The following is a 27,552-nucleotide window of genomic DNA, read 5'->3' on the forward strand; positions in this document are numbered from 1 at the left end:
AGCTCGAAGAGCTGCTCGAGCAGAAGCAAAAGGAAGTGGCAGAGATTGAGGCGGCGCTCCGAGCCGAGGGCGAACTTCAAGGCCGAGAGACTGCAGAGAAGACCATGATGGCAAGCTCTCCCCTCAAGTTTTGCCTCGCATTAGCTAACAAGTCACGGCTTCGGCCGAAAGCAGAGGTACATCAAGCTCATGACGTTCCTATCGCCTCACAACGCCCCCTCTCAAACGCGACTCTACCTTCCGCACGAGTTTCCCGCACTCTTGGTGAACCTGCACGATGCGATGGAGGTGCTGAACGATAGGATGGAGTACTACCAAACGATGAGTGAGCTGGTGAACGAGATGGCGGCGCGTCACCCGAACATGATACCGTTCGACCTGATCGACGAGAAGGAGATCAGCTCACTGGTGCATCTCGCGAGGTGCTTGAAGTGGGACGAGGATGCAGCTAGCAAGCTGAAGAGGAGCGTCGTACCCGATGTACGATTGATTAGGAACCTGAGGGACAAGGTCGTCGGGGAGAAGCAGTAGGCGGGCCGCGGAAGACGAGGGATGCGGTGCTTGTGGCGTTGTACTGTGGATTGGCCGACGCGGAGGGTCACTCCAACTTGCTGCTTTCAAGAGGACGAGGTCGCTAATGCTGAAGGTTCAGAGAGCTTCATCGGGGAAAGGTATCTGGCCCAAAAAAAAAAAAAAAGCTGAAACGCTACGAATGGGTAACGGAGGAATGGAATGGAGGGATTGGCCTTCATGTTACTTTTAGCATTGAGATTCTTGATAGGAATTACAAGACATGCTTCCAAAATGGACGTGTTTAGGCAAAAAGAAAGGCTGAGGATGAGCATGACGGCGTGATCCCCGAGAGCTCCGAGGCTGCCCCACCAAGCCCCTCCGACGTCACTGCAAACCCTAAACTATCCTCAACACCACGATCCACCTCCCAACTCTCACTCCAAGTCTCACCGCTCGACCACATCGAATCGCTTCCAAGACTCTCCAATCGCTTCTATCCGGCACTCCCGAGCCTCCCGAACAAACGAGCAACAATGTCCCCTCCCGCGATAATAGCGCCCTCGATTCTGTCGGCCGACTTTGCCGCGCTCGGCCAGGCGTGCGCCGACACGATGGCCCAAGGCGCCGACTGGCTGCACGTTGACATCATGGACGGCCACTTTGTGCCCAACATGACCTTCGGCGCCCCCGTCGTCACCAAGATTCGCAAGCACGTCGACCCGCCCAAGGAGGCCTACGGCCGCGGCACCTTCGACTGCCACATGATGATCGCCGAGGTGCGTTTACTTCTCTCATGATTAATCCTCTCGAGGGGAAGGCAGAATTGCATTTCTTGCGGGTGTGTGGGGAGAGTGGGGAGAAGAGCACGATGCGGCGGGGCGAACATAGATTTGGGCGGAAATTTTGTAAAGGAGATTGCTAACGGGTCTGCGCGTAATTCAGCCCAAGCGATGGGTCAAGGACTTCAAGGCCGCGGGCTGCAACCTGTACTGCTTCCACTACGAGGCCGCCGTCAACTCGACCGCCGCCGACTCGCCTGCTGGCACGAGCGACGCCAAGACGAGCCCGAAGGAGCTGATCCGCTACATCCACGAGCAAGGGCTGCAGGCTGGCATCGCCATCAAGCCCAAGACACCCGTCGATGTGCTGTGGGAGATCCTTGAGAACCCGGTGAAGGAAGAGGTGCCGGATGTGAGTTTTATGGCCCCCACGGCCCCCTTTCTTTTTTCGCGTACAGAAAGAGAGGAGAGAAATTCGAATGCGATCGTCAGAGTTTTGGAATTTCGAGGCTGATATTTCTGGCTACAGATGGTCCTCGTCATGACTGTCGAGCCCGGCTTCGGCGGCCAGTCTTTCATGCCCGACCAGCTGCCCAAGGTCACGGCCCTGCGCGAGCGCTACCCGAACTTGCCCATTGAGGTTGACGGCGGCCTTTCGGAGAAGACGATCGCCCCCGCCGCCGACGCCGGTGCCAACGTCATTGTCGCCGGTAGCGCCGTCTTTGGCGCCGCTGATCCCGGCCAGGTTATTGCTAGGCTCCGGGAGGAGGTGAACAGCAGAAGAAAGTGACTTCCTGGTGATTTCGCTGCCGGAAAGCTGTGAGTACGTGATGGTTGCGGAACGTTGTGTTTGGGCGTAATTGGAGCTGGCGTTTTCCGCTGTGGGAAGATGGATGCGTTGGGTTGAGGACTTGAAGGTGATGTATTTCGGAGAGAGTGACTTTTGGTCTTCTGGAAGACTCAGAGGCAACGCAAAAGTATGAAGAACCTTTCTGAGAACCGTAAAAAGACACCATTGGGATACTTGAAAGGTACATAGAGGGACGGCGAGATCAAGTTGACTGACCAGACTACACAGCAATGGTATTTCTTTAACGGAGAGCCAAAACCGAGTTGTTTATGCCGTGTGGTACGGCCTTGAGAGAACGGGGTTTGGAGACGCAGAGGACGAGTCTAAGGTGAACTTGGACCAATTCAAAGTATCGTAGACACCAGGAAATGCGCAGCCAGCAAGCATTCGATATGAGAGTTTCCACTTGGATATTCTATGAGCTCGCAAAGCCCTTTCAGCTACCGGGTAAGAAGCACTCTCCAATGGAAATTGCACAAATCTAGGCAAATTTGAGCGGAAGCGATGTGCTTTGGCAGAGGAACAGTAAGTATGCCAGCAGAGTGGGAGGCCAAAGTAGTCTCTGGGTAGACTGACCGTGGACGGCAATGGCGCAATAGGATATTTGAGACCTTTTACTCTCACAATGCGGCGAACCTCTACTTACTGAAACACGAAGGTGAACCCAAAGATGCGAGTTAATGATCAGAGCCGGGTTTGAAGGTGTAGATAACAACACTGATTTGACATCCTTGATACAACCCCCAAACACTTGCCAACTTAGCCTGGCACCCTCACGGACAAAAAGTTTGGTCTGGCGTGCCGCTATCGGAGACTGAAGGTACGTCTCATCTCGATCTCTAGTCTTTCATGTGTAAGGTATCGGAACCGCAGGACACACCCGACTTCACCCGCAAAGAAGGGCGATCGACGCCACGACCAAAGTCAATTCCTCATTTCACTATCAGCTCATCGTCGCGCCACATACGTGACACAAGAGTAGGGAAGCAAGTGCCGAGGGCGAGTGGAAGTGATCTCATAGAGTGACCCCGGATCTGCCGTTTCCCCGGCCGGAAAAGCATACAACCCCAAGGTTATCGAACCACCAAGCCCTTCCGTCCAGCCGCCCCCCCCCCCGCGCCACCCTGCCCCAGAAACGCCAACCCTGGAAAGTCTTTGCATTGCCTTGCGTCATCCCTAACGAGCGCGGTGCATGCCGGGGAATTTATTCCGATGTGCAAGAAACCAAGAAAAGATGGTTCCGCCAGCCGCGGCGTGCGCGGCTCCGTCCCGCGTATACGAACCCGCCGTATGGCAATAGAAAAGAAAAAAAAAAAGAGAATGTATAGTACTTAACCGCATATATGTCGCTACCGAGATATCCCCATCCGCACATGCTGTAGAACAACAGGTTGTCACGACAGATGCCGAGCCGAGCCGAGCCGGAGGCGGCCCCCCCGCGTGTGCGCCGCGCCGCGCCGTGCCGTGGGCGTTCGAGAGTCCTCGAGACTGACGAGAGAAAAGGACCCCTTGCCACCAGATCCCCGGATTGATGAACCATTAGCAAGAACAACACCGGGTATTGGCTGACGACGACGGGCCGAACAGTCCAGACTTTGCCTGATTCCTGCTCGGCTCCATGCTCATCCACATCCACAGGCGCATGACAGGATCAAAATTTCTCCCTTTTTTTGCTGTTTCGGTAGGCCCCGTCAGTCCACTATGAATAATTTCGCTCTGCCTGGCCGTTTTCTGGGCCGCAATTCTGCCCCGGTGGGTGGAGGCGACGAAGGCACATGCAGCCATGCAGCCATGCGCCCCACTGTACTTCTTATTACGCGCCATGTGTCCGACTGAAATGAAGAGACGTTTCCTGTACCTTGGTGTCTGTACTGCAGGAACAAATGGTGGACCGTTTGCTGCAGCCGCTCATCAATCATGCGGCGCCATGCGCAGCAAAATAAATGGTGGCAGAGATTGATTTCTCTCTGTTTTCTTTTCTGCGGCAAACCCGGGAATATGTTATGAAGCAACCCCCCGGTCGCCTTCCACGCAGAGGAATCTGCCAAGAACAGAGAAGTAGATCATCAACCAGATCGTCCGTCCACACATGAGCCGCCGATCCCGCCGTGGCCGCTTCTTCCGTTCTAGAGCAGCAGGCGAGCAAATCCGAGGGAGATCACAGCGAGATCACCATATAGCTAAGAGAGACGGGCATTGAAGTGCGAAAGGGTGTGGATTGCGCGAGAACAAGAGCAGCGAATCGAGTCGCCACAGGGCATCGTCTCGGACCTAGCGCCGCCGCGACGCCAGACGTCAAGAGTGGATGTGATTTGTGATGAGTAAGTCTGTTCATTGTTGGTGTGCAAGGCCTGATTGGGCCGACATGGGGCGGGTGGGAGGTCGGACGAACCAAGCGGTCGGGTGTCCGGGATGTGGAAGGTGGCTGGGCATGATTGAGCGGGCCGGGGGGCACCGTGCTTCTCTGCAAAATTGATGCCACAACCGCCGACAAAGATGGGGCAAAGGTCTATTAGGGCTGCTTGAAGAATCAACGTCGGCGGGCGCCTTTTCTTTTTCGGGTAGCGAATCATCGCTTTCCGCCGCGGTCGACGTACGCGTCGTTGGTCGCATCAGTACCCACTAGCCAATGGGCCAAGGGTTCGCATGAGGTAAAGTGGGAATCCCTGATATGCAATGTGCGTCAGACACGAGCTTATCTGCAGCTTTGTTGTTCGTTGCTGTGTCCTCCCTCTGAGGGCAATCTGTACAGAGAGGAAACGTGAAGGGGGAGGCCTGGAACTTCTCGTGTATGTGGTCCGCCATTTGTGGCCTGTGGAGACATATGTATAGGAGCCTCTTCTCTGCGTTATGCGTTTCGTCGCTGCTGTATCGGCCTCCTCCAGCCGTCAATTCGACCTTGATAGTGGCGCTTCGACGACGCTCCTGCAATGCTGTGTTGTTCTGCGAAGAGCCGACCCGAGCATGCGTTGATGCCGCCCTGCATCGCAGTTCCTGTGGGACCGGCGCGTCTGCATCTTGCATCATGGACGTGTCTGTCGCTGGATTGGGTAGGATGAGGTGTCGCTGTGACGTTAACCGGGATATATTACAGGGCATTATAGGCGGAGAAGACTCTAAACGGAGTCTCGATGGGGTTTGCCTGGTTTTGGCCAGTTGCCTGCTCCACGCGTGGAGAACAAACCATCAGAAGACGTTGGAGCAACCGACGGTGCACAGCGTCGGGCAAAGGCTGTGGCTTGCAGCCGGCTGCAGTGCTTGCATTTGCCGAACGAGCGCAGAATGAATCAAATCAAAACACCGCACATTGGACCGCTGCCGGTAATCAGGGATTTTTCGAGCGACACTATCGCAAATGGGCCTAATGCGGCAGTGATGACGTACTGAGATGTTAAAACGCCGATTTGTGAAGCGAGGAGACTTCATTCGATCGTCGAGATCTAAGATGGCCGTCCTCTATAGACGTGTATTGGGAGCCTGCAGGGATGAGTGGCTGACCCCGCGCTGAAGCGTCATGACGAGACGCAACCAAGGCACGCGTAATGCCCGCTTCGATGCCCCCAAACGGTCTGGTTGGCAAGGGCTAGGCTGAAGACTGATTGGCTGCTCTCTTCTCCTCATCAAACCTCTTATCTGGAGACTCGGTGACACTACAGATTGTCCATGAGAGCGACAGTGACCCCGGAATTTCAGCCTCGATGCGAAGTGCTTATGGTGCCGGTCTGATTTCGGCTGCGGATTGGATCCTTCACACGCGGTCTAGGCGTGGAGATCGGCGTGAGGAAATCCGGGAAGCTCGTGAGTGAGCAAAGAAGCGGGGTGGGTGTTCAGCGTGACCCTTTTTCGTGCAGATGAAGCCAGTGACGAAGGATCCGCCAACGAGTCAGAGCCTTGCCCTCCACGCCACTACATACAAGTCCGCACGCTGCCCGGCTGCTGCTCAAGCCGAGATGTGCATAAGCCAAAGTTACCGAGCTAGTCGAAATACCATCATATTCATTTCCGTCTTCTGCTTACTCACTGTCTGTTCCAACAGTGAACATTGCGAGAGATACGGAATCGACTAGTGTCAAGGGAGCTTTACACACAAGTAAGCAGACACAAACCAAAGCAAACTGACTTACAAATTCGGGGCTTTCACAGTAACAGGTCAGAGCATCTAAGGAGTGCCAAGGACTGTATGGCCCATTCAGTTACTGCTGTACGTTCTTCCAGGAAAACTGTCTATATGGAGCGGTCGGGATATTTGAACGTCCCCCGCAAAAGTCCAGGAGGAACGGACCAAAAATCAATACTATCCTGCATTCTTGAGGCTTAAGCGAAGGCAGTGGATAGAGTTATTGCTAGGCATTGGCCCTGGCATTGGTTTGCAACCCGGAACCGTCATTGAGGTAGTTGCCATGGTGATTTGGGCATTCTCCCGCGAGCTTTGCAGGCATCCGGTATCTTGTGCGACTGTCGATCCTATTGCCACAGTGATCGTCAAGCTAGAGGTTGGTTGGAATTGTCCGGGCTCCGGGTAGCATCGCAGAACTAGTTGTGTGCGCGCAGGAAAAGTCTAAAGATCCTTCAAGGCATTTGAGGAAATAGGATCCGCGATGCCGCATTGGCCTGATGAGGGTTGCGGAGTTGGAATTTTGGGTTCAAGAACGCATGAGGTCCGAAGAGCGGATAAGCAAAAGTATGCGAGCGGCAGACAAGCGAGGGTGGAAGTCCAGGGGCTCATTCGCTGCGAGAAGTGAGGAGGTTAGAAGAAATCGAGCTTTGTCATAGGTGGCGCACGGCTGCAGGGTTGCAAGAAAGCTGAGACACTCATGTTGCCGACCTGCGGATGCAGAATGCCGCGTGTATATGCGCTGTCAGATATCCACGAGGCCGCCAAAAACCTCTGCCAGTAGAGTTTGCTGAGCAGCCCGTGAGACGGAAAGGCGGCAAGGCGTTCCGTAGACCTGCCGTGAATGGGAAGCGGCAATCTGCACGCCTTCCCGTCCAGCTTTTGGCAGCCGCACGGCAGATGGCCAGAACACTGCCGCCTTTGGCAGGAAACGCGTCTCGCTGTAGCAGTAGCTTTTTAACGTGAGATAGATGCTTTCTTTGTAGGCTTTTCCACCTCCGCATTTGGGTTTACTTTCGAAGTAGGGGGGGGAACCATGTCCTTGCTCTGAGTAAGAGTCTAGCTCCGCATCGTCTCACAACAACTCAATGCAGTGAGCGCGGTCATGCAGCGGTTTGGTTTCCGGGCTTCACGCGTGACACTGCATAGTGTTCTATAAGGCTGGCTGCACTTTGACCACCAACTTAGGAAGCGCTAATGTCGACTAAAGGGGCCTCGGGACAAGGCAGGAGCGACCGACGACCCGTCCTACTGCCCTCGGTCGCGCTTCTCTGCCCCGGCCGAGGCCTTTGGCGGCGCAGACTTTGGTCCAGGAGAAAGTATGGGGAGGCGGAAGCAGAAGAAAATTCTGCATGCAAGCGGTTTGTCATGCAGCGATGCGCCGGCAGTCCAGCTCAGATTTGACCATCTCCGGCACAATGCCGCCAATAGCGAAGCTCGGGCCGAAGGCCATGTAGAAGCATGGAGTGAGGCGGACGACCAAGCAGAGAGTGTCCTCATGACTGAACCCGCCGTGAAGACCAAGGATCGACTGAAAGGCGGTCAAATGATCTGCCCAGTGGCACCTGACGTAAGGCGTAGGTAGTGTTTCATGAAAGTCAGGCAGGAGATATGAAACAGTGCGCTGCTAGTCACTGCCGGACGCTGCGGGGCGTATCTGAGCTGAGCGCCGCAAACAAAAGGCGGGGTACTTAGCAAGGTGCGCTGATGACGCCAACCGTGGCAGGCTCGACCACGACCTCGCGGTAGAGCTCGCACGAAGCGGACGTGTCGAAACGACTTGTTCACCTCCGAGTGCCAGATCGTCATCTCGGCCTAAAAATCTGAGAGGATTGAACGCGTACACAGCAGTCAACCAGTTCTCGGAACGTCGGGATGAGGCCCTAGTCCATCTTCGGTAAGGAGATACGAGGCTGGAAAGTTAATCGCCGCGGGGCGCAGGCGAGGGTGAAGTGAGGCTGGGGATGAGATAGGAAGGCTCGTGCCGAGGACGACGATGTTCGTGATGGAGGAAAGGAGCCCGCTGTAGCAGGATAGATAATAAGAGAGAGAGAGAGCAAGCAACGGGTCGTGGACGGGCAGACCAGAGGCTCATCAGTCCCATGGACGCTGGGCGGCTCGGGTGAGAGTATAGCCTTCACATCGGCGCGGCATATACAGATGCGGAAGGCCGACTGCCACCGGCATGAGAATGATATCTCGGCCGTCCTTGCTGCGGCCAACGATCCAAGGTTCAGCGGCACGGAAGCCTTCAATCGCAGGTCCAGGCGGCTCTACCCCCGGGCCGACCCCGTCCAAAGGCCATTTCATGTGGGCTCGGCGGATGGCCAAACTGGTGAGGGAAAAGCGGGCTGTGGCAGCTTATATGCATTGCATGCCATGCATGGGCAAATCCTGCGCAATGACGAGCATGCCCAGGCAATGGAGCCCGCACCTCAGAGGGCAGCTTTGTTGCATCATCATGCCGGGTGAGTCAACCAAGGGCGAAAGGGTCCACATAATCGTCAACGGCGTGGAAATAACAATAATAACAATAGACGCCCCTGCGGAGCCTGGCCCGATGCGGGAAGGCGGATCCAAGGCGCCGGTGCAACGTCGCAATTGGCTGCCACGCACGGGACGGACGGGCAGGACGGGGTGTGTATCGGGCTTTGCATCAGAGTCGCATCGGCGGGCGTAAGACGAGGAAACTGAGCCGGCAGCAGCGGGGGCCGTTGGCGCGGGAGGGCGTCGCGGCCGCAGGCCACGCTTGCGGCAGGACAAGCGAGGCGGGACGGAAGCTTTCGAGCGCTGTGCGACCAAGGGACCACGGGCAGGAACGTGTGGGGTGGTGGTGGTAGTGGTGTTTGTGACGCTGCGGAGCATTCTGGGAGGCTCCGCCAGGACACCCATGGAAGCGCGGCTGCACGGGCGCGCCTTATCAATGCCAAACACCAGAGAGAGTTTGCAACGCGCGCCCGTTTTCATGAAGACGCCGCCGGTAGATATGCACTCATCGGCTCACGCCCCACGCTTGGCCGCGCGCGGGCAGTCGAGCCAGGCGCAAATGAGATAAGCTCAGGCGGAATGGTATACCCGTCGCCGCGCAGCCAGGGAACGTCGAACCTGCGTCGGTGTTTCGATTGCTAATCGCCGAATCGTGGCTCAGGACAGGGAGGGCGCTCTAGTGAGACCCTCGCGCCGCTGCGGAGAAATTGTACTGGTACTTCGCCCTGGGCCGGGGATGGCCGTGGGCTGGCATTCGCAACAGCAGGCGGCGCATCCATGGCGCGAATCGGCGGGCGATATGGCAATCACGTTCTTTGTGCAGCCTGAGGTTCTCCGGCACGCCATTGGGCGCCAGGATCGCGGAGGCGGAGCATCTCGATAAACCCCGCATCCGCGCGCGGACGGCCAGCAAGCACGGCGAGATGCAGGGCTGAAGCGGCCGCGACATTCTCTAGCGGCGGTCCCCGTGCTGCGTCAGGGATGCGGCATTCCTTATCGCTCGCCACGCTGCAATAATGCTCGCACCGCCCCTTGCTGGCAGAGCGCGGGGGGCGTTGGGCGGAGAGGATCGCTTTGGCTGCACGGGCAGCCCACGCCTCGCGCAGCCGGTGGCTCCAGCGATCGAGACTCGCAACCCCAGCGCCGCGCTGCGCACCTGGATCTGCCATGATCCTCGCTGCTGCCAGCCCGCGCGCGCCTGATTTGCTCTGGCGCGGCTTAGCGGAAGCATCATCAACGGTAACGGTGACCACGGCGGTGCATGGAGCGCCGATCCTGGCTGTTTTCGCCCACGCCCTGCTAGTTTCTTTCGCGCCGCCTCGTCGCCGAATCCTCGCTGAGCCCAGGCCCTACGTGCCGCGACGCACGCCCGCCAACTCCACCTGGAGCGCCTCCACTCTGCAGGCCCCAAGCGCTGCAATTTTACCTCGATGCTTCCAGCACTGCTCTGCGGGCGTCAAATACCACTCCGCCTTCCGTCCTCGCCTTCCCCGCATTGTGCCTGCCGGGGCTTCCCAGCTGCCTCTTCACCATCCCATACATCCTTGCTTATCGTGCGAGGACCCTCGACTTCATCAGAGCCCCAGCCGTGTCCCCGCCGGCAGAGCCGATTCTTCCCTTGGTTCCCTCCTCTGAGCCGACACTATATCTCCCGAGCCGCCCGTGGTTCACCACGCCCCTCAATCGACACCCCCCACGCCCCAATTCCTGGAGTTCAACCGATCTGGTCCATGTGGGGTGGCAGAGACTCATAACAACCACGACACAGCGTGCGTGAAGGTGGAGGGTTTGGAAGGCCCGGGTCCTCGCGTCAAAGCCACAACGGCCCCCGCCACTGTCGCTACTGCCCACTCGTCTCACCACCCTGAGACCATGGCTGAGGTGCTCCCTGCTCACTTGCCTGACGGCCAGTCGTACTTTTCGCCTGCTCCTCTGCGTCGCTCCTCTCCGTCCCTGCTGGTGGGCTCGCCCACCTACACCTCGCCGCCGTCGACCCGCCAGCCGAAGTTCCCCAGCCTGGACCAACGCACCGACCGTACCCCGTCCATCATCGTGGCGTCTCCGCCGTCCATCGCGTCACCTGTCAACCTCAACGAGTGTGACCGGTCCATCAAATCCTTCCGCCCTAACGACGGGGTCCGCGCCGTACCCGAGGTGCAGTCGGATCCGAAGGTGCACGACAACGCCGATGACAACAACGATGACGACGACGACGAAGCCATTGCCTTCCCCTCGTACGACATCGACGGCCGTCAGGACGATGACAACAGCTCCAAAGCGGATACGTACCCCACACCACCCTCCGGCAGCGATTCCATAATTTCGACAAACACATCTTCCACCCCCGAACCCCTGCCTGTGTCCGAAGACGATTCTGCCATCAAGCCCGAGCCTACCCGCCATGTCGATTATCTTTCGCATGACTGGAGAGAAGAGGACATTTGGTCCTCATGGCGTCACATCACCACCAACCGCAAGACCTACGGCCAAAGATCGCGGCTAGAGAACGCATCATGGCGGACCTGGGCGAAAGCGAAGTACCGGTTACGCACCGTGTCACCCGAGACTCTCAACTGGTAAGTCTATGTCTCTCCTTTGCAACGAGCAAAGCAGCAGCATCCTCCGGCACACCCAGAGATGCCGACGTCAAGTCCAACTGTCACCCACCCTTCCAACGGGCGAAACAGCTTGATCCATGTACACTTGAATGGATAGCATGTTCAATAGCGTTGCCTTCGTGGCAAGTCCTTTGAGCGACTGCAGCATCGAATTCTTGTCTTCTATCATGTACGGCTGGGTTTGCATCCTAAAAGCCCTCGCACGTCCCCCACATCTAGCGCCCAGTCCTTTTCGGACACACCGGACCGATTACGGATGTGCTAACTTTCCTTCAGGCTCAAGGATTGCGACGTGACGTGGTTGTACGGTCCATTGCAAACATCGTCCTACACTCCTCTTACCCATCCCGTTTCGGAAGCTGGGAGTAACATGATCTCGAAGAACAACTCATTCATCAACAAAAAGCCGATTCTCAAGAAGCGGAGCATGTCGGAAGTCATGCTACAGCGTTCGATATCGAACTCATCACTCGTCAAACAGGCTGCCGCTGCGGTGCAGGCAGAACGCAGCGGTGCTCCAGCGCTTCGCACCCGGCCAAGTTACGGACGCTCAACCTCGGACTACGTCACCACCCCGTCAATCCCGTCAAAGAGCACAAGTAGAGAAGCTACGGATTTCACCTCGCAATCAACGTCTGGTCTTCACACTCCCGGGGACGGCGAAAGGAAGCACATTCGGTTTGATGACAAGGTGGAGCAATGTATCGCGGTTGAGTGCAAAGATGCGGATGATGACTACGACGAGGACAGCTGGACCAACGAAGATGACGATTCCTCGTCGGACGACGGGCTTGAGATCAGGACGAAGCCGAGGCGATTATCGCGAACCAACTCGAAAACTAACTTCGGAGCTGAGAACAAGACGATCCAAAAACTGCCCGATACGACGCTAAAATATCGGGTCGATTCGCCGGATGTTCCCGACCATCCCCCGACTCATTCCTTAGGCTTTTGGAGGTCGAGTCGACTTTCTCCCTCGCCGTCCCAGGAGACACTCAGGCCTTCGCGGCCGGCTAGTAATTTCCTACTGGGTGAGGATGACGACGATGACGAGGAGTACTCGTGGGAGCCGTCGAACACATTCTCTGGGCAACGAAGTAGCGTTTCGTTCAACCAGCGCTTTGGCCAAGACGATGGCGATGAGGGCGAAAGTAGCCAGTCGGGTGGACTGAGGCGAACACCGTCGGGCATGTTTATGCCGTACGAAGAGGACGAGGACGACATTGTTGCCGCGGGCCTGTTTGGCAAAGTAGTAGACACGGTGAACACGGCGAAAGACATTGCTCACGTCATTTGGAACGTTGGGTGGCGCAGTTGATTGACTGGCTATCCGGAAAAGGAGTTTGACTGATGGTCATAATAGCATTGGGCCGGTACCGGTGTTTCACGGATATTTCACCCTCGCTGCGCTTGCACGAGACACTCAAGGATCTAGGAAACTTACAGGAACATGGGAATCGGGAGTTTTGCATGTATCGCTTTTTTTTTTCCTATCTATGTGGACGGAGCATAGCGAATTGGCACATACGACAAGCGGGATTTTGCAACGATCCATTGTGTCTTACTCTGCTCTGGGATGCGCCAACTTCACCAGGTGTCTGGCTGGCAAGTCGCCAACCAGAGTGTTTCAATAGACCGGGCTTGGTAAAATAGCTTGTGGAAGACTTGAATACAACAATCACATAGACGAAACAGTGGCGTCATAGCGGTGAGAAGCGAGGTGGTACAGGCACGTCTTTGGATGCAGGTTCGCGTGTGGGATTAATGCCGTGACACAGCGTTGACGCGCCACACGCATGTTGCAGTGAGATCAGCTTCCTGTGGCTCTGCGGTCGGCTGGTGGTCCAACGGGCGTGCTGTGTTCTGCGAGTGCTTGGCAGGCTGTGGGGAAAGGCCCTGACGATCTCCGCTACCGAACACGCGCCCCATCCCACCCTGGCCGCGACTCGTACCTCTCTCCGCGACACCCACAACTCCGCCCTTCGCGCCCTCGCTGCCCCGCTGTCGGATTCCAGCAGCCGTCGGCAATGATCTGATTGGAGCTGCTGCTGTCGCCCTTCCGCTGTACCACCCGCCCGCCCCCCTGTCCTGCGTCACGTCGCGTGTCTTCCCGCCGGCCCGCCCCCCGACCTTTTCTTTGAGGAGACGATATGGAGAACATCAACATTCCCGAGCTCGTCGAGCGCCTCGGCGCCGAGGAGGACTCGGTTCGCAAGATGGCCGTATTCAAGCTGCAGTCTGTCATCGGCGACCCATCGTTCGCCGACGTCTTCATCCTGGAAGGCGGCCTCCCGAAGCTGCGCTACCTCTGCTTGAACGCCACCGGCAACACGCTCGCATACGCCCTGACCTCTTTTTCCCGTTTGCTGGATCTTGACCAGGGCTGGGATCAGGTCAACCATGACCTCATTGAACGGGTAAGCCGCAGCCAGCTCCGTCGGGGGAGGGGGGAAAGGAGCCAACCGCTGATCGCGCATGCAGGTCGTCGAGCTCGTTGTGAGCCAGCCGCTTGTGAACATTCTCCGCGGCGCCATGTCTATTCTCGTTGCCGTCGTGTCGCACCCGCACTCACGCGCCTCGATCCCACCCGGCACCTACGGCTTCCGCGCCCTCAAACCCGCCGTCGCCGTGTACCCCCAGTTCCTGGAGATGCTCGTGAGCCGCCTGTCGTCGGCCGATCACGCCCTCTGCGCCAATGCGCTCCAGCTTATCAACTCGCTCATGAGGGATGCCATCACGAACGACTCGGAAGCTGAATGGCATGCCTTCATCAAGAAGCTGCAAGATCTGGGGGTCATAGAGGCCGTCTACGTTCTGATGCAGAGCAGTGCGCTGCAGGACTTGGCACACCCGCTATTCGAGTTCCAGTCGCTTAGCAAGGTTCTGCTGAGGAAGTGGAGGGAGCTCAGGGTGGATCTGGAGAAGTCGGAGCACCGTCGTGCGCTCAAGGGACTTCACCTGGCCAGCAACCCAGAAAGGCCGCCATCGAGCAAGAGCAAGGGCAGCAAAGGCAGCAAAAAGCATCACCCCGAGAAGTGGCGCAGGCTGGGCTTCGAGGGCGAGTCGCCGTCTTGGGAATTTGATCACACGGGCTATCTGGGTCTCATGGATCTTACCGACTACGTCCGCAAGCACGAGGACGCTTATCAGAAGCTTCTTCTGGAGCAGTCTATTCAGCCTTCGGAGCAAAGGTGTCCGATTGCACGTGCCAGTATTGCGGTGACTATGATCTTGTACGACCACTTCGAGGTGGAGAAGTGCGAGAACGAAGACCAGCAACGATACACCATTCTGGAGTCGCGGACCAACTTCGACCGTGCATTCAGGCCTCTTCTGCTCCAATGGTCTCGTCTACACACCAGCGGTCTTCAGGCTTTCTTCCGGCTTTGGCAGGCTACTGGTGCTGAGACGGAGGATTTCCAAAAGGTTGAGGAATTGGTCCAAATCTTATTTGAACAGGTGATTGGGCAGGCACCTCGTCAGAAGGATCTTCAGGAGGTTGAGGAAGAACTCGCTGAGTTTGACTATAAGAGACTGCGCGAGCTGCAAATCGAACTGCTTGAGCTCACGTACGAGGATGCATGGGGCCACCACCTCCGGTATGTATCGCTCTTCCCCATTTGAATCATCGATCTCTAACAGCCAGTGCCCGATTAGCCAAGTTCGAGATGAGCTTAACCACGAGGCTCTGCAGTTCGTTAAGGAGCAACGAATCAGATGCCTGCTCGCCGGTTCATGGTTCCCGCACACGTTGGGATACAGGGATGAAAGTGGTCCCGTCACCAAGAACACGCTCAACCGCATGGTACCATCCTCGTGGCGCTATGTCCGACTGTCACATAACCGACGATATCTGCACTATGCGGACTTCGAGAACAAGCTGGAACAGGACCCGCGCCTCGACCAGCTGCAGAATCAAAGTAAGTCGATATTGTATGGTTCCCGTTTCGTCTCAGCCTAACTAATCAATCCTTTCTCAGTCGACCTTACCATAGTCTCTTCCGTCGTCTCCAACGTCTCGGCCAGCACACCTTCCACCGCTTCCTCAGCCTCCACCCTGCGTACTCTTCCTGCGAGCACCAGCACCAAGATCACTATCTTCGGTTACCCCAACGAGAAGTCGCACGGCAGTGGCACCTCTTCTTCTCAACACCCGAGCACCTCACACTCCTCTCGCTCCAATCCATCCTCCACCAAGGACGGCGCCATCAAAGACATCGCATCGGCCGCTAGCACCAAGGAAAGTGTGCTACTGACGCTGCACCCCCAGAGCCACACGCTTGCGTCCGAGTGGCTCGACGGCCTGCTCATGCTGCTCAACCAGCAGCCCATTACAGCCGACACCAACAAGCTCGTCCAGCTCGTTGGCGGCTACGGCCTGAAGATCCGTCTCCTGAACGTCCGCTTCGAGGAGTTGGACTCTGGCGAGCCGGAGTTACCAACTAGGGAGGGATTGGATGAGGATTATTGGTATGACATTGGCGGACTGGAGGGGTCGGTGGAGTGATGTCGCGGGTGTATTGGGTCGAGATGGGAGTAGGGGGTTTTGCTTGTGCTTGGATTGTTAGGGCTGGATTCTGCTTGGATTGGATCAGGTAGGAGATTTCTCCTTGTTGGGCATATGTTGGATTCTTGGAGGGGGTTTCTTGGTGGTTGTTTGCGTCTTGGATCTTTCTTGTGTCCTGGTTCTTGTGGAGGATTTCCTCTTCCCCTTCTTTTCCCCATTTCTTTTGTGGTTCGTTCAAGATACCCTGCGCGATAGGAGAGGTCGGCCTACTCTTTTTACTACACACTTTTGGACGGTTTTGGACGTATATACATGCATCCTTTTCTCCCTGTATTAATATTATTACGCTCGGTATTTACAAACATTACAATCTTTCAGAAGCCGCTGCGCTTTCTCACTTAAACCGTTTTAATTAGCAAGATAGTATAGCTTCTATTGAGTTCTTTCTAGGTATGTCTCCACTCATCTCACACCTGGTGACCTTGACATCATACCATAAAAGCGAGCGAAGAGTATAATGAAGTAAGGAGGGACAAACCATAAGCTATTTCCTTGAGGATATCATCTACATAAGGATCGATCGCAGCCGTCGCAGCAAAAAAGAAATCACAAAGAAACATACGTCTACGCAGTCTACTCTCTTTCCTCCTTGCTTACCGAAGAAGAATAAAAAAGGAAAGCGGAATAGAGGTGAGGAGGAAAGAGAGAGCTAAGGCCAGTGTCCTTATCAAAGAATAACCATCGATTCGATCCGCGTGGGATCTGCCTCATTCATGTGAATGTTCCAAACATCCATAATTCAGGACCCAGGTAGACAAGTGATGACAAAAACAGAAAATGCAGCAACGAAGACAAAGATGGTGAAAGCAGCATGAACAAGAAGAATGCCCGAAAAGAATCCTCGCTAACGCGCTCAGGAAAAGCCAAAACAATAAGAGCGAAGACTCTAATCTCATCAGCAGAAAGCAATCAAGACGAAGACCCTATCCCGAAGTGGAGAGAAAGATATACAACACGAGTAATCTTTCTCTTCTCACGCAACAAAGTGATTAATTACCTAGGTATATTCTCATCAACAACAACAACAAATCGAATTGCGAAGGGTAGAAACAAAAATAAACGTCCCTTCTTCCATCCTTCCTTTCTTTGCCCGTGTGATACCTTTCCTTTACTTCTTTCATGCTCTTGATCAAAAAACACGTAACATCTACAACATATCCTCAAACGGACAGGCAGTGGCATCGTGTCCGTCCCGCTCGCACAATGCGCACCACTTATCCGCGTCGACCGCCTGGCCCTTGCCCGCAACAAGACCTTCCTCGTAGGGGTTAGGCAAGGCGGGCGCGGAAGTGGGGGCGGCAGCGGGCGGGGGAGCGGCGGCCTTGGGCGCCGGGCTCGGGCTGCCGAGGGACGAGAGCGGGGCGAGACCACTGTCGTTGGACCTGCTGAGTGACATCTTTTCCATGTTCTGAATGATGTCGTCGGCGACGGAGCTCGCGATATCCGTGTCTTCCGAGTCGCCAGTCAGATGGAGCTCGTGGTGGTGCTGGTTGATAGAGTTGCCGCCCTTCTTTCCTGCCGCTGCGCCACCGAGGTCGTTGGTGCAGTTGAGGATGTCGTGACCGCCCGTCTCGCAGATTTCGCACCACAGCTCGCTGACGCCGGCGCTGGAGCTGCGGCCGTCGTTCTCGGCTTCGGCCATGGGAGTGAGCTTCTTGGCCTCCGAGCCATTGCGCTCGTGCTGCTGTTGCTTCTGGTAGCCACGCCAGCTGACGACTGTGCTCTTAGAGTCTCGAGGAGTAGGATGTTCGTTGGTCTTGTTGCTGATGACGCTGTCGCGAGCAGGCTCGCCGCCGCTGAGTGCTGCAGCAGTACGCAGGTGCTCGAGTTCTCGCTCCAGCTCCTCTTCACGGAAGGACTTGCGTTCGATGAGACCACGGAGCTCCTCCTTCTCGCGCTCCAACCGCTCTACAGAGGCTCTTAACTCTGTCATCTCAGCCTCACTGGGTCCGTTGAGCGAGCTCCTCTTGTCCAGCTTAGGGCTCTGCATGTCACCGCCAGCGCTGAGGGAGTGGATGATGGCTTTGAGGCCACGGATCTCGTCGTCTCGTTGCTCCACTTCTCGCGAGGAGTTACCGGAGTCGAGGGCCTGGGCTTCCTTGAGCGCCTGAGCGGCCTTCTCCCTCTCCCGCCGCAGTTCGCTCCGTCCACGCTCGACCTCTCCGCGCAGGAACTCGACTTCTCCGCGGGCTTCGGCCTCCCCGCGACGAGCGTCTTCAAGGCCCTCTTCCAATTCCTGGACGAGCTCTTCTAATTGCTTGAGTTGTTCGGCCACGCTCTCAACATCCTCGGTTTGTTCCTGCAATTCGCGGATCTCAGCCATCAGGTCATCAATTCGTTGCTCGTAAACGCGCTGCGTTTCAGACGAGGCCATCTCCAAGGTATCTATTGTGCTGCGGAAGTCAGCTCGGTGCATATCGAATTCTGCCGTCAGCATTGAGATCTTCTCATTCTTTTCCCGCAATAATGCGCGGAGGTGTGCAGCGTCTGCATCCATCTCGCCACCTTGAGATGATCTCGACATTTCCGATCCATCTGTGGGGAGCAGACTCTGGATCTCTTGCAGACTGGACTCCATCTCTGCGAGACTGTGTGCCTGTTCCAACAGTTGCTTGTCGCGTTCCGCAAGCGCTCTCTGCAGCCTCATGACTTCCTCATCAGCGCCGCGGTTTGACATTACAGCTGAAACGGATCTATCCGCTTCACTCAGCGCAGAAACAGAAGCAAGGTCGTGGTCTTCGTCCATCCTGGAGCTGGCCCGAGAAGGTGATTTGGGAGGCTGGGGAGTCCGTGAACCAATGGTCCGGTTGGGCATAGGGCTTGGGGTGACACCGCGAGGTGTGCCCATCCCGCTTTTGGAGAATCCGCTTTGTTGCATCGACGTATTTCTTCCAGGGGTGGGCATCTTAGGCGCTAGATTTGGCTTGTTCTTGACCGGAGATTCAGGCCGTGATAGCGAAGGCTTGATCGTGCGACCTCCTGGGCCTACAGACTGGGAGAACTTTGGCATCGGCGGTGTAGGAGAGCTACCACCGTCGCCGTTGAAGGTTGCTCCATAGCCACCCGGTGTGCTTGGCGTTGCGGGATAGCTCTCAGAGCTGTCGGCGATGGATGCGCGCTTCGAGGCACGGTGGAGAGGAAGGAAAATTCCGGCACCAGGAACGGACGTGTGGAAATAATGCGTTCTTAGGCAGTATTAGCAATGTGATGCGGAATGCCAGCTCGACTCGGGCTGGTGGTATATAAAGGCACTCACCCATCGACGTCGCCGTCATTCTTTCCACGGGCTGCGTACTCCCTCGCCAACTCGACGCCAACAAAGGTTCCCTTCTTTCCGCTCACACCGCCAACGAACTTCACAACACCATACATTCCGCCAGGCACGTCGACCTCGTCGCCAACAGCGAGCGGGCGGCCATCTCCGCCGGCGCCATTTCCGCCAGGCGTGCGCGCGGCAGGAGAACCCGTCAGCGCGTTGAGCGAGGCTTTGCGATCGAGAGCAGTGCGTGCGGCGGCGGTGAGGTGCGGCGTCGAGGCGGTGTTGATGCCAGGCCTCGCCAGCGACGGGCGGATGTTCGTGCGGCGCGGAGTCTGCAAGCTCGAAGCCATGTTGACGTCGCGCCGACGTTGTGCTACCACGTAGTCTTTAGGCGTAAGAACCTTGGGCAGCGGCTGCGGGCAAGTAAGGAGCGCCCGGCTCGGGTTGTGCGCGGAGTGTCTGAGCTATGTCTTTGCGGGATCTAATACGGGGTTTGGTCCCTAATATGGGGTCGCGTCGAGCGCATGGAGCTCAGGGAAGGATGCGGAGAAGGGTCGAGGGTGGGTGGTCGTGGATGTGTTGTTTATGTTGCTGCGCAGGTGCAGGCCTGACAAAATGACCTTGGGCCCAGGGGGGGTGTGTAGCGGCAGGCGGGAAGGAGCTGCAGGGTGGCAGGGCACGAAAAGCGGCTGGTGCCCAGCTGGGCGGCTGCAGCTCGTTGCCCTGCCCACGCCGCAGCGCCCGATTTGCGCCCGGGCGCTTTTCCGCCTTAGGCTCACGCGTTCGTCATCGCGTCCGCTCAACGCGTGTGCCGGCGCGTCTCCTCTCGAAATTCCGCGCTCCAGCAGTATCACTACTCAACCAGTTTTTTCGCCTCGCACAGCTAGTATGTCTGAATCCAACAACGACCCCTCCGCCACGCCTTCCTTGTCCCACGATCCTCCATCTCTACCCGCCTCTCCGGTAGGCCTCCTCGGCGTCCACCTGCAGCTGAAGATGCGCGTGCGTATATGGATGGGCGCGACTAGCCTCAATGCCGGATTTTGGCAGTCCCACGGATCTGCGTCCAGCTCCGTCTCACGGGTGCTGCTGGACCGGAATTCGGGGACCCAAGGGCTGCCTTGTGCATCGCGCCTTTCGTCTGCGTCGTGCTATTGATCACTGCTGGCGGACGCTGCCACTTGGACCGTGGCTATTGGCGTCGAGATTGAACCTTCCTCTAACGAGCCTCACAGCACCGTAAGCGTACCAAGCACATCGACCTCGAGCCTCCAGCCAACGCCACAAGCGCCCTACACCACGCTTCAACAATAGCCGCCGGCGACGAATCCGGCACCGCAACTCCGACGCCCATCGCAATGTCCACTACCACAGCTGCACTGGCCCCTGCGCCCGAATCGACGACCATGCAGGTTCAGCTGCTGTCGGAGAACGCCAAAGCCCCGACCAAGGGCTCCGCCTTCGCCGCTGGTCACGATCTCTACAGCTCAGCCGACACGGTCATCCCGGCACGGAAGTGGGCACTGGTCCCGACGGACATCAAGATTTCGGTACCAGCTGGAACCTGTACGTCACCATTCGCTGATTGGTCCTCAACCGTTTCATTACTTTCCTTTCTTGTTACGCCTTACTCCTTTTTCCCTCCGGCCGCAAATCTCCTTCCCCTTTTTGCCTTCCAATCATCCTCGCTTAACCACCCCTTTCTGATTCATTGCCAAACGCAATAGTCTAAGACATACACTAACACCAACCAGATGGCCGTGTCGCCCCTCGCTCTGGCCTCGCCTTCAAGCATGGTATCGACACTCTCGCAGGCGTCATCGATGCTGACTACCGTGGCCCGGTTGGCGTCCTCCTCGCCAACCTGTCCGACGTCGACTTCGAGGTCAAGAAGCACGACCGCATCGCGCAGCTCGTCATTGAGAAATGCGTCATGGCCGACGTGGCTGTTGTCGAGAAGCTCGAGGACACGGTCCGTGGTGCCGGTGGCTTCGGCAGCACAGGTGGCTTTGGTGCTGAGAAGAACGGCGCTTGATCGAGAACTTACAAGCGGGGTGGAGAGCCGGCCGGAAAGACGAGTCAGCTTGAGCCCTTTTTTTTTTTTTTGAAAGGCGTTTTCACCAAGGGCACTATCTAGAGGGGTACCCGCCGGTTAGGAAAGAGCTCACTGGATTCATGGTTACGAGAAAAAGAGCCTCGCATGGGTATGGCGGAAAAACATCGAGAACAATATACCAACATAGTCTACATCTACAGTTATTCTCTTCTTGCGCCTGACCAGATCTTTGATATGCTCTTGAACCTCTGTCAACGCCCTTTGCTCAACCTCATTTAGGCCGTCTCAACCTGCACCGCACCTGCACTTGCACCCACGCCCAAGTCAGTAACTCCCAGCTGATCTGGTTTTGGCTTACCAGCCTCCACATCCCAACCGTCCACTAGAACCTCCCTTGCGACAAATTTATCCCTATCGCTCCCGTCCCCAAGCAGGAGCAAATCACCCACATTCCTAACCACCCTCACCTCGCTCGCCCGCATACACCTCAGGTGCCGCTTGAACGTCCTCTCGCGTGCTGCTTCCGCATCCCCTCCATCAGGAACACTCTGCATCCTCCCTTCCTCCTCGTCCAGCCGCGCCATCTCCTCCTCGCACGCCGCCGCCGTCTTCCCGAGCACAACATGCATGCTCTCCAGCACCTTCTCCGTGGCCCGCGCCAGCGGCAGCTCCGCCGGCCTCACGTCGTCGGCGCTGCGCCAGCTCGGCTGTCCCAAGGTCCCGGCTTGGGCGCACGCCTCGCGCAGGCGCGCGACCGTCAGCGCGGCGAACATGTCGCCGGTGCCGGAGAAGAAGTGCGGGAAAGCGGGCGCGTCGAGGCGGAAGAGACGCGGCGCGTGGGCGCTGGTCGCGGTCGAGCCGACGACGGTGAGGTGCGTGGGGTTGTCGGTGGAAGGCGGCAGGATGGTGTGGTCGTCGTCGGGCGAGAGGCGCAGGGACGTGATGATGATGTGCGGGATGTGATAGGTCGAGTGGAGGCGTTGGATGGCGGTTGCGAGGGTGGTCAGGTTGGTGATTTTGGTGTCGGACAGCAGTCTAGATTCAATGGCGTAATTAGCACGTGGTTGCGATTTGAGGTGTGCGGGAGGCGGAGGGAAGAGTTGTGTCTTACTCGGCCTCGAATTGATTCGGGAGGATGAGGTCTGCCTCGCGCAGCAGCGTCTTGTACTGCGGGATCTCATCTTCAGGGACGTAGCACCGTCCTTGGTCACCCATAACAGGGTCCAACACTGCCAGAACGCGCCCGCACCCGTCAGCACTCTTATCGTATGACTCCCACTCTGGCCGTGACCAAGCATACCCCAGAAGAAGCTGCCTGGCTTGACCGAAGCATTAAATCTCAAATCCCTCCCAATCTTGCCCACGGCCTGCACCGCCTCGGCGCTAGGCATGTATCCCGACAGCAAGACATCGAAGTTGTTCAAATCTGACTGTTTCAGGCCCTCGTACAGCTCGAGGATTTCGTCGGCTGTCGTTTTGCGTCCCTTGACCTGTCTGTATGCCGTGTGGTTGCCTGCGCGGCGGCATCGGTATATGTAAGCGTGGGTTTGATCGTGCAAGAGTCATAGCGGTCGAGGTCGGGTGGGCTGACTGTAGTGAACCGTGTTGATGGCTGATACTTCGCACCCGAGCGCTTGCATGATGAAGGTTGCCATCTTGTTCCCGACGTAGCTACATGATAGCGTGCGGTCTTAGTATGTGGTCGAGCGCATGTCTGCGGCGTGTTCGACTTACCCATGAACGACCTGTCGGGCGGCGGCGCGCGCGATCAGCCATTGTTTATGAGGGCTGATGAGGTGCTTACATGGCTAGCGATCGCGAGCACGCGCGTCTCGGGTATGGAGGGCTCTCGGGACATATTGGCGCAAGATCCAATCGAAGATGGGAAAGCAAGGTGTGGGATTTAAGAGGAATGGAATTTCTTGCGCCTTATCTGCGCGATACACGCACAGTGACGTGTGGGGCTACTCCGCGATACCCGGCCCGCGCCTGGAATTGGACCGAATCGCTGTATCGCCTACCATCGAATGAAAAAGAAGATAATGAAAAGCCCACCATTTTTGCTCCGAGGACATGTTGTCTAACCTCCCCCGTTTTACCTGGAAAGATCTGCAACCCAACCCATGCACCCTTGCGGTAGTCCTACACTTGCTGATATCATCATGTTTATTATTCGTGAACCTTGTGATAGCCAACATGTATCCGTGATTTACTCCTCGTCGCCGATCTGAAATGTCCATCAGTATTCGATCGTTGGTTCTGATGCATGCGCAACTCACCTTGGGCGCGAGGTAGAATCTCAGGTAACTGTTGTTCGAGAGCGAGTACTCGACCAGCAGCGGGACCTCATTCGACAGGCAAAGCTTAACCTTGGACGACAAGCCAGTAGCGGCGGTGAAGTTGGACAGGTACTTGAGGGAGAAGGTGAGGGACACGGGCTCCGACAGATCGATCTCCACGTTGTTCTCCTCCTTCTCGACGTCAGTGTGCTGACGCAGGGTAACAGAGCCGGAGCCAATGTCGCCCTGGCACGAAAACTTGACACCCTCCTTGGTGCACTCAATGGCCACTATGCGCCGTCAGCTTGTATTGTGTATGGCGGATCGCTTGCGTCTTACCGGACTCGGAAAGGGCCATCAGGTCCCTGGTGATCCTCTGGAACTCGGTGGACGGCATGGAGATGGTGGCAGCGTAATCCGTCTCAGGAATACCCAGGTGCTCCTGGTCAATGTCCATGAGCTTGATGTCGTACTCGCTGATCCTGTCGCTCTGAGCGCTCTCGAAGGTGAAGTTGACGACATCGGGGGCGTCCTCGGCCTTGAGAGTGAGGATATCCTCGTTCTGTGCGCAGCGGAGGACCTTGGTGAGGGAGGTCAGGTTGATGCCGAGGGCAATGTTCCTGTCGCAGCGGAAGGGCGAGAAGCTCTCGGACTTGAGCATCATCGACACCAGGGCAACGTGCGAGTTGTCCATGGCCTGGAGGGCAATGCCGGAGTCATTGCAGTCGAAGTTGCAGTCCTGAACCAGGTTCTTGATGGCATCGACAACCTGCAGCAGAGTCAGCTTTGAAAGAGGACGACGCAACCGGGCGACGGACCTTCTTCAGCAGGTTGGCCTGCTCCAGACGCGCCTCAAGCACTGTAAGACGTCAGCGGCAGCTCTGCGGGGTTGCGGGAGAATGCAGCGTACTCTTGACGGTATGTGGAAGGAAGGGGTATTGGAAGGGTTAGAAAGCACAAATTGGGGTATTGCTGAAGGTAAGGGTGGATTGCAGGCTTTGGGCGGCGCAAGTGGGTGGTGTGGTTGAGCTGCGCTGCCTGGAGACGAGACCTGGGCTTTTTACGCGGCGCGTGCGACGCGACATGACGCGCCAGGCGCCAGCCCGCGTGTTCTGCTGGTGGAATCGCCGAAACTCGCCGCCGCACTCTTCTCCGCAACACCTACCTCTGACAATTCTCCAGGAATTGGTCGATTTTGGCAGAATATCTACTCATGGCGCAGAGGTTTTTGCCCGGCCCTTTCGTTCTGGGAAAGCAGCACATCCTTCGAGGAAGCCCTCCCTGGCCTGTGCGCATCATTGTGGCCTGAGGCACAACCTACCCTGAGCCCTGGACCAAATGGCCAAACAGCACACCTCAAATCTTCTCCTTCATGCTGCAGTATTTGAATTGAATTGAATTGAAGAGCCGTCTCGGATTCGGAATTGTGCCGCACGAGCTCTATCAGCCGATCGATGGCATTGAACTAATGACCAGACCCTGCAATTGCGCCTTGCCGTGGTTCTTTGCTCACGCGGAGACATATATATGCACAGCAACCAGCACGACACGCGCCCTGGACCTTTACTACGTGTCTTCTGCGTGGCACGCTCACCGCACGTTTGTTTTTCACAACGTTGCTCCCGTCTTCTGCCTCCACCATCCACCAAGTCAACACCCTCTGTGGCAGCCAGGCTTTGTCTCAACCCCTCCAACGCCACTTTCTTTGTCTCGGTCCTTCTATTCTCAGACATTTAGTCAAAGAAGCGGCACCAACAAAGCTTTGTATGCATGATAAATGCCCTGGTCCTCCCTTGGCCCACGAGCCTCAATTGCGCTTGCGGGGTAGCCAGCAATTTTGACCTCTTCTAACAGCTACGCAGGACGTAGTCAAATCGACAACTTCAAAGGAGATCTTCGATTCAACTTTCTGCGCCAACCTCGGTCTCCCATCCAGCAAGTCGCAATCGTCGCTCGCCAAGTGCAAGCTGACACCTCAGCAGCCCCTGGCAAGATGCAGTCCACCACCAACGACAAGAGCGAGGCCTTCGCTCGTAAGCTTTCCAACTTGCGCCTCAAGATCATGCCAATCTACCCCATGCCTAGCGGTCCGCCCCACAAGGACTTTCCGCAGACGATGCTGCAGTTCTACCTTCTCACAGAGGAGCAGCTCGACTCCATGGCCGCCTACTACTCCCAGAGCATCGTCAATGAGTGGACCAGCCAGTATCCCAGCGTCATGGCCTGGGATGCTGATTTCTTTGCCGATCCTGCTCTGCCTGAAGCTGAGCGCATCAAGAGCAAGCTCCGCAAGTTCGGCAAGTTCATCGGCCTGCGTGGCTGCGACACGCCCATTGAGGAGACTGCAATGCAGATCAGATTTGCAGAAGCCCGTATCACGCGAGAGATTGAGCAGGCCAAGGAGGCGAAGCGTGCTCTTGACAAGACCTGGGGGCGCTGGTACGGCGTCTAGGCGCACGTGATGACCGATTTTCTTCTTGTTCCTCGCGCCACGTGGTGGCTTACTCAGGTTGTGAGTCTTTATTCTCCGTCAGCAGCCTTTGTCTGTTCTCTGTCTAACTTCATTGAAGTAATTGTCTCGACTTTCCATAGCGTTCTTTCTTTTATCGACATCAGCATACCAGCAGCATTGGCAGCGATTGTGTGCTTGGCCACAGAATCTTGCTTGCTTTATTTACACAATTACATAGCTTGATTCAATACCCATATATTTCTTTTGAGATAATCTACCAAGTGAAGCCATCAATATCTTGGGGCATGGCTGGCTCGTTACCTGCAACTTTCGCTCGTTAAAGTGAGGCCAGCACATTTCTGATTGCAAGAAGCAGATTAGTAGCTACCGGTAATTGCTATTTGGACGTGAGTGGTTGTACGAGGTAGTATTGCATTATGCGTTGGTTCTCAAAGCTTACTTTGAAACCACTATTCTAGAATTTCCGATGGAAGAGGTGCTTTTGAGTTGCGAGACGCTTGTATCGGTAGACATCTCTAACTACTCTTTGTATAATGAAGTGAGTAGCTTTGTTTCATCGAAGTACCTTTATGTGAACTTGCTTCTGGCTTCTGGCCCAACGGATTCCTTCATATCGGTGCGATACGCACATTATATTCTTTAAGGAACCTCACTTAGCCTTATACGCAGAAGCAGCAGCAACATAATGACATTTAAGGTTTAATTCTCATATAAGTGACCATTATAATAGCGTGATCATGCTGCAAAGTCACAGTCAGTATACAAACATCCCCTTTTAGTCCTCAGTATATCAGAATTAAAGCCTTTTCTCTAGATCTTCTATACCCTCTAGATACCCGAACGAGCGGGCAAACTCTTCCGAATCTAACATAATAAGGCAAAGAGCAACCTGGCATTTCACTGTCACTAGTTTCTCTTATTTTATCCGATGTATCTTCCAAATCATTTAAACCGCATAAAAAAACCTTGTTCGAAGAACCCCTAAGCATAGCGTAGAGTAACAAGACACTAAACTTGCCCGTCAAATTTTTTAAATATTGCTGATCTACATTCTTAATTGCTGCTGTTGCACTCTTTTAAGCAAGTAAACCATGGAGTAAAGGGCGAAAACGTTTGTTTAGGACAAGACTACTGTCCTCCTATTAACAGTGATGTGAGCTGAGACAACGAGTACAGCATACAAATTTGAGGAAAATGTCCTAGTCACACCTTTCGAAATATTACCTCTGCTATCTTATAAGTCCAGATACGGCTAAGGAATATTTGTATGAGGACCAACTCCCTCTTCAACTGGCACCGCAAACCTACTCACCCATGAACACGCCAGCTCATCCTCCGTCCAGATACAGCACATGGAACCAAACAAATACATAGCTATACTCCACCGGCTCATGCTGCATAACACTTGGGACTAAAGTCCCACTTTCCGCTCCGTGTGTATCCCCGCTTTCCTGTTGTCATATTGATGGGGGGGGGGGGGGGGGGGGGAAAAAAAAAAAAAACGGTCCGGATGCTCCGAGAAGAAAGCAAAAAAAAAAAAAAGAGGCTCAATTGCTC

General features: G+C 55.9%; 9 protein-coding genes across 9 annotated transcripts; 6 read left to right on the forward strand and 3 right to left on the reverse strand.

The window, feature by feature from the left end:
• Nucleotides 1-189: 189 nt before the first annotated feature.
• LTHEOB_11676 (uncharacterized protein) lies at nt 190-531 on the forward strand (the record flags this gene model as incomplete). The annotated part of the gene is made up of 1 exon (XM_035508458.1): nt 190-531. The coding sequence occupies one exon, from the start codon at nt 190-192 to the stop codon at nt 529-531; it is 342 nt and encodes a 113-aa protein (XP_035365828.1).
• Nucleotides 532-1,046: 515 nt separating this feature from the next.
• Nucleotides 1,047-2,082, forward strand: LTHEOB_11677 (Ribulose-phosphate 3-epimerase; the record flags this gene model as incomplete). Its single annotated transcript, XM_035508459.1, has 3 exons — nt 1,047-1,289; nt 1,456-1,704; nt 1,822-2,082. 3 exons carry the CDS (start codon nt 1,047-1,049, stop codon nt 2,080-2,082), a joined length of 753 nt encoding a protein of 250 aa, XP_035365829.1.
• Nucleotides 2,083-10,615: 8,533 nt separating this feature from the next.
• Nucleotides 10,616-12,679, forward strand: LTHEOB_11678 (Hex2 protein; the record flags this gene model as incomplete). Its single annotated transcript, XM_035508460.1, has 2 exons — nt 10,616-11,319; nt 11,638-12,679. The coding sequence occupies 2 exons, from the start codon at nt 10,616-10,618 to the stop codon at nt 12,677-12,679; spliced, it is 1,746 nt and encodes a 581-aa protein (XP_035365830.1).
• An 832-nt stretch (nt 12,680-13,511) lies between these two features.
• On the forward strand, nt 13,512-15,868 carry LTHEOB_11679 (Elmo ced-12 family protein; the record flags this gene model as incomplete). The annotated part of the gene is made up of 4 exons (XM_035508461.1): nt 13,512-13,778; nt 13,843-14,960; nt 15,019-15,281; nt 15,342-15,868. 4 exons carry the CDS (start codon nt 13,512-13,514, stop codon nt 15,866-15,868), a joined length of 2,175 nt encoding a protein of 724 aa, XP_035365831.1.
• A 1,207-nt stretch (nt 15,869-17,075) lies between these two features.
• Nucleotides 17,076-19,537, reverse strand: LTHEOB_11680 (Cap-gly domain-containing protein; the record flags this gene model as incomplete). Its single annotated transcript, XM_035508463.1, has 2 exons — nt 17,076-19,113; nt 19,185-19,537. The coding sequence occupies 2 exons, from the start codon at nt 19,535-19,537 to the stop codon at nt 17,076-17,078; spliced, it is 2,391 nt and encodes a 796-aa protein (XP_035365832.1).
• A 538-nt stretch (nt 19,538-20,075) lies between these two features.
• On the forward strand, nt 20,076-21,222 carry LTHEOB_11681 (Deoxyuridine 5-triphosphate nucleotidohydrolase; the record flags this gene model as incomplete). The annotated part of the gene is made up of 3 exons (XM_035508464.1): nt 20,076-20,189; nt 20,423-20,753; nt 20,942-21,222. 3 exons carry the CDS (start codon nt 20,076-20,078, stop codon nt 21,220-21,222), a joined length of 726 nt encoding a protein of 241 aa, XP_035365833.1.
• A 296-nt stretch (nt 21,223-21,518) lies between these two features.
• LTHEOB_11682 (Pyridoxine kinase) lies at nt 21,519-23,101 on the reverse strand (the record flags this gene model as incomplete). The annotated part of the gene is made up of 6 exons (XM_035508465.1): nt 21,519-21,544; nt 21,602-22,278; nt 22,355-22,472; nt 22,544-22,737; nt 22,978-22,988; nt 23,048-23,101. The coding sequence occupies 6 exons, from the start codon at nt 23,099-23,101 to the stop codon at nt 21,519-21,521; spliced, it is 1,080 nt and encodes a 359-aa protein (XP_035365834.1).
• Nucleotides 23,102-23,452: 351 nt separating this feature from the next.
• Nucleotides 23,453-24,737, reverse strand: LTHEOB_11683 (Proliferating cell nuclear antigen protein; the record flags this gene model as incomplete). The annotated part of the gene is made up of 5 exons (XM_035508466.1): nt 23,453-23,470; nt 23,523-23,812; nt 23,862-24,291; nt 24,341-24,381; nt 24,695-24,737. 5 exons carry the CDS (start codon nt 24,735-24,737, stop codon nt 23,453-23,455), a joined length of 822 nt encoding a protein of 273 aa, XP_035365835.1.
• A 778-nt stretch (nt 24,738-25,515) lies between these two features.
• LTHEOB_11684 (Pre-mRNA splicing factor) lies at nt 25,516-25,974 on the forward strand (the record flags this gene model as incomplete). Its single annotated transcript, XM_035508467.1, has 1 exon — nt 25,516-25,974. The coding sequence occupies one exon, from the start codon at nt 25,516-25,518 to the stop codon at nt 25,972-25,974; it is 459 nt and encodes a 152-aa protein (XP_035365836.1).
• Nucleotides 25,975-27,552: the final 1,578 nt, after the last annotated feature.

This window comes from Lasiodiplodia theobromae (genome assembly GCF_012971845.1).
Source record: "Lasiodiplodia theobromae strain AM2As chromosome Unknown scaffold_51, whole genome shotgun sequence".
Lineage (NCBI taxonomy): Eukaryota > Fungi > Ascomycota > Dothideomycetes > Botryosphaeriales > Botryosphaeriaceae > Lasiodiplodia > Lasiodiplodia theobromae.